At 46.2% G+C, this 14,326-nt stretch overlaps 1 protein-coding gene across 1 annotated transcript; it reads right to left on the bottom strand.

The window, feature by feature from the left end:
- Positions 1 to 723: 723 nt before the first annotated feature.
- LOC112242759 (regulator of cell cycle RGCC) lies at positions 724 to 14,056 on the bottom strand. Its single transcript, XM_042319948.1, is given in 6 exon segments — positions 724 to 1,661; positions 7,857 to 7,919; positions 8,373 to 8,408; positions 8,411 to 8,467; positions 13,318 to 13,503; positions 13,852 to 14,056. Coding segments are annotated over 6 exon segments (384 nt in total). The 5' UTR covers positions 13,886 to 14,056; the 3' UTR covers positions 724 to 1,653.
- Positions 14,057 to 14,326: the final 270 nt, after the last annotated feature.

The following is a 14,326-nucleotide window of genomic DNA, read 5'->3' as shown; positions in this document are numbered from 1 at the left end:
ATTTGCTAAATGTACAATAGGTCACGAATTTGCAATTAGTTGTGGCTAAATTTATTTGGTGGCTAAGGCTAACGTTAGCTAGGCTAGGGGTTAGGGCTAAGGTTAGGAGTTAGGCTGAAGGGTTACGGTTAGGGAAGAGGGGAAGGGTTCGCTTAAAGGCTTAAGGTTATGGGCAGGGGAAGGATTAGCTAACATGCTACTGTAAGTAACTGAAAAGTTGCTAAAATGCTAAAGTTGTCCATCATGAGATTTGACCTAGCAATATTTTTGCTAGACTTTCGCATAATACATCCACCCAGCCACCATACTTTTGTCGTAAGTAGCAATCTGTCTTCTGTAACCATACCAAACGTAGCATATCATTCTAATTTGAGTGTCCCGGAGATACATTTACTATATTACGTCTAGTCTATGAGACCAGGCTATGTGATTGAATGAATTGTAATATTCTTCCTGTTAAAAATAAAAAATAAAAACAAAAAATACAATTCTGAGCAATTCTCCCTGTCATTGTTTGAGGTTGTTACTGCTGTTTGTATTTTTATATACTGTAGTATAATACAACTGAACTGAAAAGGGACACTCAAGAACGAGACACTCAAGGTGACGAGTCTGGAGTACTACAACACTGATCCAAATTATAATTATTAACATTAACTTAGCTAGTTTAGATGTTATACGGGAGACCATTAATGTACGCAGGAAAAAAAGACAAGAGACATGTTTTAAAAGAATAATATTTAACTTTAATATGATCTCTTATAGACAATAGACATTAGCTGTATTAAATACATTTTGTTGGATTCCAGTTTTCAGAGTTAATCCACTTTTTCTTTCACATTCTTTAAAAGCATCAACACATCTTAACTCCAGTCAATGAGTGACCAACCTAAAACCCATCATATAAGCGTTTTAATGCCAATGCAATAGAATCTGAAACAATTATTATTTACATGTAGATACAAATATATATCACAAACAAGTATTATTGATAAATGTACAATGACCAGCTCTATAAAATTACAAATATACTTCTATTATAAAAAGCCATTTCTTAAATACTCTTCCAGCTCAAGTTTTGTATAAAGGACGCATAGTATGTGAGATGGTGTTTGTCTGTCTGACAGTGTCCCAATACTTTTACAAAGCTTAATTTCCTTAATCTCCTTCCTAATATCCTCCCCTAGTCTCCTCCATGACTTGTAAAAGTTTATAAACTAGGGCTGTGTCAGAAATAATACCCAATGTTATATAGTGCAATAGGACATGAGGTGCTATTTCACATTTGCCCATTCTAATTGTGTAAACGAACCTATTTAACATATCCAGTACAAACAGATCAGCTCATGAAGGAAAGGAGATGAGGAAGAGGAAAGGAGATGAGGAGATGACAATGTCTTATACTATTGGGACGCAGCCTTGAGATGAAGTTGTTCAGTACTTCTGACAGCCACTTTGACTGTCCCTGTTCACAGCACTCCTGGAGTTTGTGTGTGTGTGTGTGTGTGTGTGTGTGTGTGTGTGTGTGTGTGTGTGTGTGTGTGTGTGTGTGTGTGTTTGTTGGGGGGGCGCCTGGGTGTCTGGACAGGGAGTCCCCTCCTCTCGATGGCAACACTCCAAAAAGGGTCTCTGTCACTCTGATTGGGCTCTATGTCACATGCCTAAGGAGAGACAGACAGAGAGACGATGTTTGATTAGTAATGGACTGTAGACTCCTCTACGTACCTCAGGTCAGAGGGATAGACCAAGGGGGCGGAGGTAAACTGTAGACCCTAATAATAACATGTCGACTGACTGACTGACCCATTGCCTAACGTGTCTAACTGACTGACCGTCCCATTGCCTAACGTGTCTGTCTGACTGACTGACTGTCCATTGCCTAACGTGTCTGACTGACTAACTGACTGACTGTCCCATTGCCTAACGTGTCTGACGGACTGACTGTCCCATTGCCTAACGTGTCTGACTGACTAACTGACTGACCATCCCATTGCCTAACGTGTCTGACTGACTGAGTGACTGTCCCATTGCCTAATGTGTCTGACTGACTGACTGACCGTCCCATTGCCTAATGTGTCTGACTGACTGACCGTCCCATTGCCTAACGTATCTGACTGACTGACTGACTGTCCCATTGCCTAACGTGTCTGACTGACTAACTGACTGACTGTCCCATTGCCTAACGTGTCTGACGGACTGACTGTCCCATTGCCTAACGTGTCTGACTGACTGACTGTCCCATTGCCTAACATGTCTGACTGACTGACTGACTGACCGTCCCATTGCCTAACGTGTCTGACTGACTGACTGTCCCATTGCCTAACGTGTCTGACTGACTGACTGTCCCATTGCCTAACGTGTCTGACTGACTCACTGTCCCATTGCCTAACATGTCTGACTGACTGACTGTCCCATTGCCTAATGTGTCTGACTGACTAACTGACTGACTGTCCCATTGCCTAACGTGTCTGACTGACTGACTGTCCCATTGCCTAACGTGTCTGACTGACTGACTGTCCCATTGCCTAACATGTCTGACTGACTGACTGACTGACCGTCCCATTGCCTAACGTGTCTGACTGACTGACTGACCATCCCATTGCCTAACGTGTCTGACTGACTGACTGACTGACCATCCCATTGCCTAACGTGTCTAACTGACTGACCGTCCCATTGCCTAACATGTCTGACTGACTGACTGACCGTCCTATTGCCTAACGTGTCTGACTGACTGACTGAACATCCCATTGCCTAACGTGTCTAACTGACTGACTGACTGACCGTCCCATTGCCAAACATGTCTGACTGACAGACTGACCGTCCCATTGCCTAACATGTATAACTGACTGACCGTCCCATTGCCTAATGTGTCTGACTGACTGACTGTCCCATTGCCTAACGTATCTGACTGACTGACCGTCCCATTGCCTAACGTGTCTGACTGACTGACCGTCCCATTGCCTAACATGTCTGACTGACTGACTGACCGTCCCATTGCCTAACATGTCTGACTGACTGACTGACCGTCCCATTGCCTAACATGTCTGACTGACTGACTGACTGACCGTCCCATTGCCTAACATGTCTGACTGACTGACTGACCGTGCCATTGGTTTGAATGAAGAACATTCAGTACTCCGTTATTAACGGACTAGGATTCGCTGTCGGTCGGTCTTAAGAATAGCACATGAACACTTCCATTGGCCAATCCATTTACTGTTGATATTCCGCCCCAGATTTTACATGGGAACATTCCAATGTAACCGCCCCTGAGGAGAGTTCCAACACTCTGGAGTACTGGAGAAATCCAGAACAAATAAACAGAGCTATGTTGGTCTGTATCCGGTACATAAACTCAGCTCTCTCTCTCTCGGGTTACGCTCTAACATAAGCTGTCACTGGGGGAGTTGTTCGCGTGTGTGTGTGTGTGTGTGTGTGTGTGTGTGTGTGTGTGTGTGTGTGTGTGTGTGTGTGTGTTTGTTGGGGGGCGCCTGGGTGTCTGGACAGGGAGTCCCCTCCTCTCGATGGCAACACTCCAAAAAGGGTCTCTGTCACTTTGATTGGGCTCTATGTCACATGCCTAAGGAGAGACAGACAGAGAGACGATGTTTGATTAGTAATGGACTGTAGACTCCTCTACGTACCTCAGGTCAGAGGGATAGACCAAGGGGCGGAGGTAAACTGTAGACCCTAATAATAACATGTCGACTGACTGACTGACCCATTGCCTAACGTGTCTAACTGACTGACCGTCCCATTGCCTAACGTGTCTGTCTGACTGACTGACTGTCCATTGCCTAACGTGTCTGACTGACTGACTGACTGTCCCATTGCCTAACGTGTCTGACTGACTGACTGACCGTCCCATTGCCTAACGTGTCTGACTGACTAACTGACTGACCATCCCATTGCCTAACGTGTCTGACTGACTGAGTGACTGTCCCATTGCCTAATGTGTCTGACTGACTGACTGACCGTCCCATTGCCTAATGTGTCTGACTGACTGACCGTCCCATTGCCTAACGTATCTGACTGACTGACTGACTGTCCCATTGCCTAACGTGTCTGACTGACTAACTGACTGACTGTCCCATTGCCTAACGTGTCTGACGGACTGACTGTCCCATTGCCTAACGTGTCTGACTGACTGACTGTCCCATTGCCTAACATGTCTGACTGACTGACTGACTGACCGTCCCATTGCCTAACGTGTCTGACTGACTGACTGTCCCATTGCCTAACGTGTCTGACTGACTGACTGTCCCATTGCCTAACGTGTCTGACTGACTCACTGTCCCATTGCCTAACATGTCTGACTGACTGACTGTCCCATTGCCTAATGTGTCTGACTGACTAACTGACTGACTGTCCCATTGCCTAACGTGTCTGACTGACTGACTGTCCCATTGCCTAACGTGTCTGACTGACTGACTGTCCCATTGCCTAACATGTCTGACTGACTGACTGACTGACCGTCCCATTGCCTAACGTGTCTGACTGACTGACTGACCATCCCATTGCCTAACGTGTCTGACTGACTGACTGACTGACCATCCCATTGCCTAACGTGTCTAACTGACTGACCGTCCCATTGCCTAACATGTCTGACTGACTGACCGTCCTATTGCCTAACGTGTCTGACTGACTGACTGAACATCCCATTGCCTAACGTGTCTAACTGACTGACTGACTGACCGTCCCATTGCCAAACATGTCTGACTGACAGACTGACCGTCCCATTGCCTAACATGTATAACTGACTGACCGTCCCATTGCCTAATGTGTCTGACTGACTGACTGTCCCATTGCCTAACGTATCTGACTGACTGACCGTCCCATTGCCTAACGTGTCTGACTGACTGACCGTCCCATTGCCTAACATGTCTGACTGACTGACTGACCGTCCCATTGCCTAACATGTCTGACTGACTGACTGACCGTCCCATTGCCTAACATGTCTGACTGACTGACTGACTGACCGTCCCATTGCCTAACATGTCTGACTGACTGACTGACCGTGCCATTGGTTTGAATGAAGAACATTCAGTACTCCGTTATTAACGGACTAGGATTCGCTGTCGGTAGGTCTTAAGAATAGCACATGAACACTTCCATTGGCCAATCCATTTACTGTTGATATTCCGCCCCAGGTTTTACATGGGAACATTCCAATGTAACCGCCCCTGAGGAGAGTTCCAACACTCTGGAGTACTGGAGAAATCCAGAACAAATAAACAGAGCTATGTTGGTCTGTATCCGGTACATAAACTCAGCTCTCTCTCTCTCGGGTTACGCTCTAACATAAGCTGTCACTGGGGAGTTGTTCGCGTGTGTGTGTGTGTGTGTGTGTGTGTGTGTGTGTGTGTGTGTGTGTGTGTGTGTGTGTGTGTGTGTGTGTGTGTGTGTGTGTGTTTGTTGGGGGCGCCTGGGTGTCTGGACAGGAGTCCCCTCCTCTCGATGGCAACACTCCAAAAAGGGTCTCTGTCACTTTGATTGGGCTCTATGTCACATGCCTAAGGAGAGACAGACAGAGAGACGATGTTTGATTAGTAATGGACTGTAGACTCCTCTACGTACCTCAGGTCAGAGGGATAGACCAAGGGGGCGGAGGTAAACTGTAGACCCTAATAATAACATGTCGACTGACTGACTGACCCATTGCCTAACGTGTCTAACTGACTGACCGTCCCATTGCCTAACGTGTCTGTCTGACTGACTGACTGTCCATTGCCTAACGTGTCTGACTGACTGACTGACTGTCCCATTGCCTAACGTGTCTGACTGACTGACTGACTGACCGTCCCATTGCCTAACGTGTCTGACTGACTAACTGACTGACCATCCCATTGCCTAACGTGTCTGACTGACTGAGTGACTGTCCCATTGCCTAATGTGTCTGACTGACTGACTGACCGTCCCATTGCCTAATGTGTCTGACTGACTGACCGTCCCATTGCCTAACGTATCTGACTGACTGACTGACTGTCCCATTGCCTAACGTGTCTGACTGACTAACTGACTGACTGTCCCATTGCCTAACGTGTCTGACGGACTGACTGTCCCATTGCCTAACGTGTCTGACTGACTGACTGTCCCATTGCCTAACATGTCTGACTGACTGACTGACTGACCGTCCCATTGCCTAACGTGTCTGACTGACTGACTGTCCCATTGCCTAACGTGTCTGACTGACTGACTGTCCAATTGCCTAACGTGTCTGACTGACTCACTGTCCCATTGCCTAACATGTCTGACTGACTGACTGTCCCATTGCCTAATGTGTCTGACTGACTAACTGACTGACTGTCCCATTGCCTAACGTGTCTGACTGACTGACTGTCCCATTGCCTAACGTGTCTGACTGACTGACTGTCCCATTGCCTAACATGTCTGACTGACTGACTGACCGTCCCATTGCCTAACGTGTCTGACTGACTGACTGACCATCCCATTGCCTAACGTGTCTGACTGACTGACTGACTGACCATCCCATTGCCTAACGTGTCTAACTGACTGACCGTCCCATTGCCTAACATGTCTGACTGACTGACTGACCGTCCTATTGCCTAACGTGTCTGTCTGACTGACTGACTGAACATCCCATTGCCTAACGTGTCTAACTGACTGACTGACTGACCGTCCCATTGCCAAACATGTCTGACTGACAGACTGACCGTCCCATTGCCTAACATGTATAACTGACTGACCGTCCCATTGCCTAATGTGTCTGACTGACTGACTGTCCCATTGCCTAACGTATCTGACTGACTGACCGTCCCATTGCCTAACGTGTCTGACTGACTGACCGTCCCATTGCCTAACATGTCTGACTGACTGACTGACCGTCCCATTGCCTAACATGTCTGACTGACTGACTGACCGTCCCATTGCCTAACATGTCTGACTGACTGACTGACTGACCGTCCCATTGCCTAACATGTCTGACTGACTGACTGACCGTGCCATTGGTTTGAATGAAGAACATTCAGTACTCCGTTATTAACGGACTAGGATTCGCTGTCGGTAGGTCTTAAGAATAGCACATGAACACTTCCATTGGCCAATCCATTTACTGTTGATATTCCGCCCCAGGTTTTACATGGGAACATTCCAATGTAACCGCCCCTGAGGAGAGTTCCAACACTCTGGAGTACTGGAGAAATCCAGAACAAATAAACAGAGCTATGTTGGTCTGTATCCGGTACATAAACTCAGCTCTCTCTCTCTCGGGTTACGCTCTAACATAAGCTGTCACTGGGGGGAGTTGTTCGCGTGTGTGTGTACGTGTGTGTGTACAGGTGTGTGTGTACGTGTGTGTGTGTCTGTGTGTGTGTGTGTGCGCGCGCGTGTGTGTGTGTGCGCATGTGTGTGTACGTGTGTGTGTACGTGTGTGTGTGTCTGTGTGTGTGTGTGTGTGCGTGTGTGTGTGTGCGCGTGTGTGTGCGCATGTGTGTGTACGTGTGTGTGTGTACATGTGTTTGTGTGTGTGCATGTGTGTGCATGTGTGTGCACGTGTGTGTGTGTACATGTGTGTGTGTACGTGTGTGTGTGTCTGTGTGTGTGTGTGCGTGTGTGTGTGCGCGTGTGTGTGCGCATGTGTGTGTACGTGTGTGTGTGTGTATGTGTGTGTGTACATGTGTGCGTGTGTGTGTACGTGTGTGTACGTATGTGTACGTGTTTGTGTGTGTACGTGTGTGTGTGTACCCCAACCCTGTGTGTGTACGCGTGTGTGTGCGCGTGTGAGTTATGATGATCATGTAGCTACAGTATATGAGTGGTGGTTAGCATCGCTAACATAGTTAGCATACCCACCCCCCGAGTAAGTACTGTGAATGGTGCAAGGTATTAGCACTTACTGGCTAATGTCTTGTCAAGGTCAGCAATGAAGTCCTCCAGTTCTTTAGTGTCTCCCAGTTTAGCTGTAAACAGTCAACATAGAGAGATAGTCAAAAAATTAAATAGCACTTGATAGTCCACTTGCAATTGCATAACATAAAATGAACACCCATCATGCATTGTGTGAATTGAACAACACATGGCGCTGTCTACTACAAATACAAATACTACTACCTTACTAAAGAAGAAGAATGAGTCACTTGAACTATAATTCATTAATAAGTGAACCATTGGAATAGCTGATGCTAGCTGAAGTGCTCTAAGCCTGAGGCAATATGTCTGCCAATCATAACATTTGACGTTTCCTAGAACAACATAATGTAGAATCCTGCCTCTGTCGTTCCGTCTAAACAGGAGTAATACAGAGCTGCACTTTGGCTGTCAAACTGAGATTCTAGTTCTAGTCTGAATGACGTTGTTTGTGCAAAGGTGAATGTTGATGGTTGTGTGTGTGTGGGGGGGGGGTTGAGGCTCACCTTTGGGTGACATCAGAGATGGGGGAGTGATGGGGAGGGAGAGTTCAATCTCTCATCACTGAAACTGAAGCTGTTCCTGTTGAGTGACTCAGCACCTGAGAGAGGGAGAGGGAGAGGGACGGGAGAGAGATAGAGAGGGAGAGGGACGGGAAAGAGAGAGATAGAGAGGGAGAGGGATGGAATGGGAGAGAGAGAGATAGAGAAGGATGGGAGAGAGAGAGGGAGAGGGACGGGAGAGAGAGACACAGACAGAGACATAGAGAGAGACAGAGAGAGGGGGAGACAGAGAGAGAGAGACACACAGAGAAAGAGAGAGAGAGAGAGACACAGACAGAGACACAGAGAGAGACAGAGAGAGAGAGAGAGAGAGAGAGATTAAGAGATTGTTCATTTTTCTGTAGCCCCCAAGAAGCCATAGGGTCTATTGCCACATCCAGATGTTTGTGTGCACACATACGTATGAATCCACACACACACACACACACACACAGTAGCACACCGTATCCCTCAATGTGATCAAGACAAAGGAGATGATCGTGAACTACAGGAAAAGGACGGCCGAACAGGCCCCCATTCTCAACGACGGGACTGTAGTGGAGCAGGTTGAGAGTTTCAAGTTCCTTGGTGTCCAAATCACCAAAAAACTAACATGGTCCAATCACACCAAGACAGTCGTGAAGAGGGCATGACAACGCCTTTTCCCCTTCAGGAGACTGAAAAGCATTGGCATTGGCATTGGCATTGGTCCCCAGATTCTCAAAACGTTCTACAGCTGCACCATCGAGAGCATCCTGACCTTTTGCATCACTGCCTGTTATGGCAACTGCTCTGCGTCTGACTGACACACACACACACACACACACACACACACACACACACACACACACACACACACACACACACACACACACACACACACACACACACACACACACACACACACACACACACACACACACACACACACACACACACACACACACGCACTACCACTCTCTCTCCTCCATTCCCCACAGTGGTAACATTGGTTCAGAGGACGTGTGGTCAAAACATTGACTGTGTGACTTCGGAAGTGACATAATAAACACTTTAATTCCAACAGTAGATATTTCAGCCAGCCATAGAAGATGACAGATCTGTTTCACTGTTTGTTTATATCCGGGAAAGGAATGTTGGTGGGAGAAGGAGAGATCATTGTTGTTTCTTCTGAGTAAAATACAGAAAGGGGCTGTATAGTGGAATTCATTCCTATTCTAAACAGCTCAGTTTAGTTTGACTATGAAGTCTGTATGTTCTGAAGTCAGGGTGAGTCCTGTAGATGGAGGGGCTGTTGTTTTACTATGGTCATGTTCAACAGAAATGTATTCAGTTCCCTGTGTGGTCTGTCTCCAATCCAAAAGGTACAAGAACTCCTTTCAACTCCTTTCAGATCGAGGTCTGCTGGTCTAATGGTATGTGATGTAGTCCTTGTAATACCCTCTTGACAGATCTAACTAGGAGTATGGTATGGTGGCAGGGTAGCCTGGTGGTTAGAGTGTTGGACTAGTAACCAGAAGGTTGCAAGTTCAAACCGCTGAGCTGACAAGGTACAAATCTGTCGTTCTGCCCCTGAACAGGCAGTTAACCCACTGTTCCTAGGCCGTCATTGAAAATAAGAATTTGTTCTTAACTGACTTGCCTAGTTAAATAAAGGTTAAACATTTTTTTAAATAAATAAAAATGGCTAACTACTAGAGGATATACAGCTTAGCCTCCTCTTGCTCTAACTCTCTGTCTCTCACACACCTCTCTCTCTCTCTCTCTCTGTCTCTCTAACTCTCACTCTACTCCTCTCTTTCGTGCTATTTCTCACTCTATCTATCTCTCTCTCTCTCTCTCTCTCTACTCTTCCTCTCTCTCTCTCTTTCTCCCACTCTTCCTATCTCTCTCTCACTCTCTTTCTCTCTCTCAATTTTCAATTCAATTCAATTCAAGGGCTTTATTGGCATGGGAAACATGTGTTAACATTGCCAAAGCAAGTGAGGTAGATAATATATAAAGTGAAATAAACAATAAAAATTAACAGTAGACATCACACATACAGAAGTTTCAAAACAATAAAGACATTACAAATGTCATATTATATATATATATATATATATACAGTGTTTTAACAATGTACAAATGGTAAAGGACACAAGACAAAATAAATAAGCATAGATATGGGTTGTATTTACAATGGTGCGTGTTCTTCACTCTCTCTCTAACTCTCTTTCTCTCTCTCTCTACTCTTCCTCTCTCTCTCGCTCTCTTTCTCTCTCTAGCTCTCTCTCTCTTTTTCTCTACTCTTCCTCTCTCTCTCTAGCTCTCTCTGTTTCTCTCCTCACACGAGAGTTCTACTGGATCCTGAAAGAATATTTATTATGTAGTATTACCTACCCTGACCTCCACCACGCAGCGCCACACACACACACACACACACACACACACACACACACACACACACACACACACACACACACACACACACACACACACACACACACACACACACACACACACACACACACACACACACACACACACACCTTGATCAGAGTCCAGAGATCTTGGGGTTAGATTGAGCTGCTGCTGCATATTTGGCACACAAGCCCCCATATTCCAACCCAGCCATGTCTCTGTGGAAGCCTATACCTTCTTAGATTTTATTGTCATAAGCAGTTTTGCCATCTCTCAGATGTCAAGCTGTGCATTACCATACCGTGTGTGTGTGTGTGTGTGTGTGTGTGTGTGTGTGTGTGTGTGTGTGTGTGTGTGTGTGTGTGTGTGTGTGTGTGTGTGTGTGTGTGTGTGTGTGTGTGTGTGTGTGTGTGTGTGTGTTTACACTGTACACTGTACACTGTCTTAAAGACGTACTTCCACAGCTGGCGACGCCTCTGGCCCTAACCCAAATGTGATAGCCTCACACAGTTACACACAGACAGAAATATGCTCCCGTTCCCCCACTGGACACCGGTTTCATTTCCCAACCACATGTGAATGTTAGAGTTTCCGAGGGATGATGTGGAAAGAGAACTTCATGTAGTGTGTTCTAGAAACTCCATGTCTGCAGAACGAGTTAGGAAGGGTCGTGTCCAGGGTTAGGGTTAGGAAGGGTAGTGTCCAGGGTTAGAGTTAGAGGGTTAGGAAGGGTAGTGTCCAGGGTTAGAGTTAGGAAGGGTCGTGTCCAGGGTTAGGGTTAGGAAGGGTAGTGTCCAGGGTTAGAGTTAGAGGGTTAGGAAGGGTAGTGTCCAGGGTTAGAGTTAGGAAGGGTCGTGTCCAGGGTTAGGGTTAGGAAGGGTAGTGTCCAGGGTTAGAGTTAGAGGGTTAGGAAGGGTAGTGTCCAGGGTTAGAGTTAGGAAGGGTTGTGTCTAGGGTTAGGGTTAGGAAGGGTATTGTCCAGGGTTAGAGTTAGAGGGTTAGGAAGGGTAGTGTCCAGGGTTAGGGTTAGAGGGTTAGGAAGGGTAGTGTCCAGGGTTAGAGGGTTAGGAAGGGTAGTGTCCAGGGTTAGAGGGTTAGGAAGGGTAGTGTCCAGGGTTAGGGTTAGAGTTAGGAAGGGTAGTGTCCAGGGTTAGAGTTAGAGGGTTAGGAAGGGTAGTGTCCAGGGTTAGGAAGGGTAGTGTCCAGGGTTAGGGTTAGAGGGTTAGGAAGGGTAGTGTCCAGGGTTAGAGTTAGAGGGTTAGGAAGGGTAGTGTCCAGGGTTAGGGTTAGAGAGCTAGGAAGGGTAGTGTCCAGGGTTAGAGTTAGGAAGGGTAGTGTCCAGGGTTAGAGGGTTAGGAAGGGTAGTGTCCAGGGTTAGGGTTAGAGAGTTAGGAAGGGTAGTGTCCAGGGTTAGAGTTAGGAAGGGTAGTGTCCAGGGTTAGAGGGTTAGGAAGGGTAGTGTCCAGGGCTAGGGTTAGAGAGTTAGGAAGGGTAGTGTCCAGGGTTAGAGTTAGAGGGTTAGGAAGGGTAGTGTCCAGGGTTAGAGTTAGAGAGTTAGAGAATGTAAAGAGTTAGGTTTAGAGGGTTAGAGTTAGTGTGTGTGTGTGTGTGTGTGTGTGTGTGTGTGTGTGTGTGTGTGTGTGTGTGTGTGTGTGTGTGTGTGTGTGTGTGTGTGTGTGTGTGTGTGTGTGTGTGTGTGTGGCTGATATAGGTCTTCAGCAGACCGGGAATAGCACTCGTTGGACACATGACAAGATATCACCTATCAGCTCTGCCTGGCACTATACGAAGTAGCAGGAGTTGTGCGTCTCAGTGCAAACTGTAACGCTCCAAGGACCCTGTTTAACAGGAACATGTCTAGGCTACTGATAGGACCTCTCACTGCTTCAGTGTTTTATATATGCTACTCTCATAGAAAAAGGGGTATTCTCTAGAGAACCTACAAGGGTTCCCTCGGCTGTCCCCAATAAGAGAACCCTTTGAAGAACCCTTTTAGTTCCAGGTGCTGGATCAAATCCCTGAGCTGACAAGGTCAAAAATCTGTCTTCTGCCGCTGAGCAAGGCAGTTAACCCATTGTTCCCCGCTAGGCTGTCATTGTCAAGAATCATTTGTTCTTAACTGACTTGCCTAGTTATATAAAAAATACAAATGTGGGTACCATGTACAACCTTTTCACAACCCTATGGGGACTGCTGAAGAATCTTTTTTTTTTCTACGAGTGTACTACTGAATGAAATTTCACCACCAAAAAGGTCTGGACCTTTATGGCACATTAGTGTGAATCAAGATCGTTGGTTCAACCTTTGTTCCAGATATACTCCATAATAATTGCTACAATATGTGTGTGTGTGTGTGTGTGTGTGTGTGTGTGTGTGTGTGTGTGTGTGTGTGTGTGTGTGTGTGTGTGTGTGTGTGTGTGTGTGTGTGTGTGTGTGGGTGGGTGTGGTTGTGTGTGTGTGTGTGTGTGTGTGTGCGTGTGGGGGTGGGTGGGTGTGGTTCACTTACTTTCCGAGTCGCTGATGCCGCTGTCACTGACGCTGGCGCTGCTGCGTCTCTTCGCTGTCTTCAGGTGCTCGTCGTAGCGGAAGTGTCTTTTCTCCACCGGGGACGTAAAATCCTCGATCACCGCGTCAAACTCACACAGCACGTCAGACAGATCATCCTCCTCCTCAAGGAATGTAGCTGAAATAACTGATGAAAACAACCATTCCCATTAAAATTATATTGTATTGAATTCATTTCAGTTATCCTAATGAAATAAATTGCTCTCTATTAATTTATCCTATCCCGTGCTAAACTATTGATGGTCTATGTTTTTGTGACATTAATAAACGTGTGCAACACGCATGTTACATTGTAGTAAACACATTGTCAAATTCTAACAGATGTTGAATAACAACCACACTATCTGACATAGCTTTAAGGCTCCTTTTCTGCAAACGTTAAACTAACCCCATGCCTGGTAAGTGTTTAATGCATTATATTTTGTCCAGTGGAAATCCCAAGAACAAATTAGATGGTCAGCATTCTTCAACTCACATTTGCCTTGAGACTTCAACTTTGGAGATTTCATTTTTATTGTCTTGTGAATCTCAAAAACTACTCAACATAAACTCCGCGGGTATTCCCAATAAAGACGTTATTGCTCTCCGTCAGCTCCTGTCCACTACGAGTCCGTGAAAACGACGCACTGTCCCTTTTATGAAGTGTCCCGCGTCTCAAGATTGGTTTTAAACTCTTCCCTACCTTCGTAAGAGGCGGCGTCTCGGAGGAGGCGAGAGAGAGAGAGAGAGTTCACGCACTACGCACTATGCATCACTTTACCATGCATCACTTTATCCGTGACCATTTTCTATTCCTATGGAGATAATGGTGATGTTACGCTCGCTGGCATCATCCCCGTAAACTATGTTTGTGAACAATGTGTGTGTCACTGAGCAGTAAGAAATGTAATGCTTGTCTGGTATTCATATAATACTTTCCTTGACTTTTTATTTATATCAATGACCCTGAG

This window comes from Oncorhynchus tshawytscha, linkage group LG03 (assembly GCF_018296145.1).
Source record: "Oncorhynchus tshawytscha isolate Ot180627B linkage group LG03, Otsh_v2.0, whole genome shotgun sequence".
Lineage (NCBI taxonomy): Eukaryota > Metazoa > Chordata > Actinopteri > Salmoniformes > Salmonidae > Oncorhynchus > Oncorhynchus tshawytscha.
Note: the sequence above shows the minus strand (reverse complement) of the source record. Positions and strands in the feature narration are given on the sequence as shown.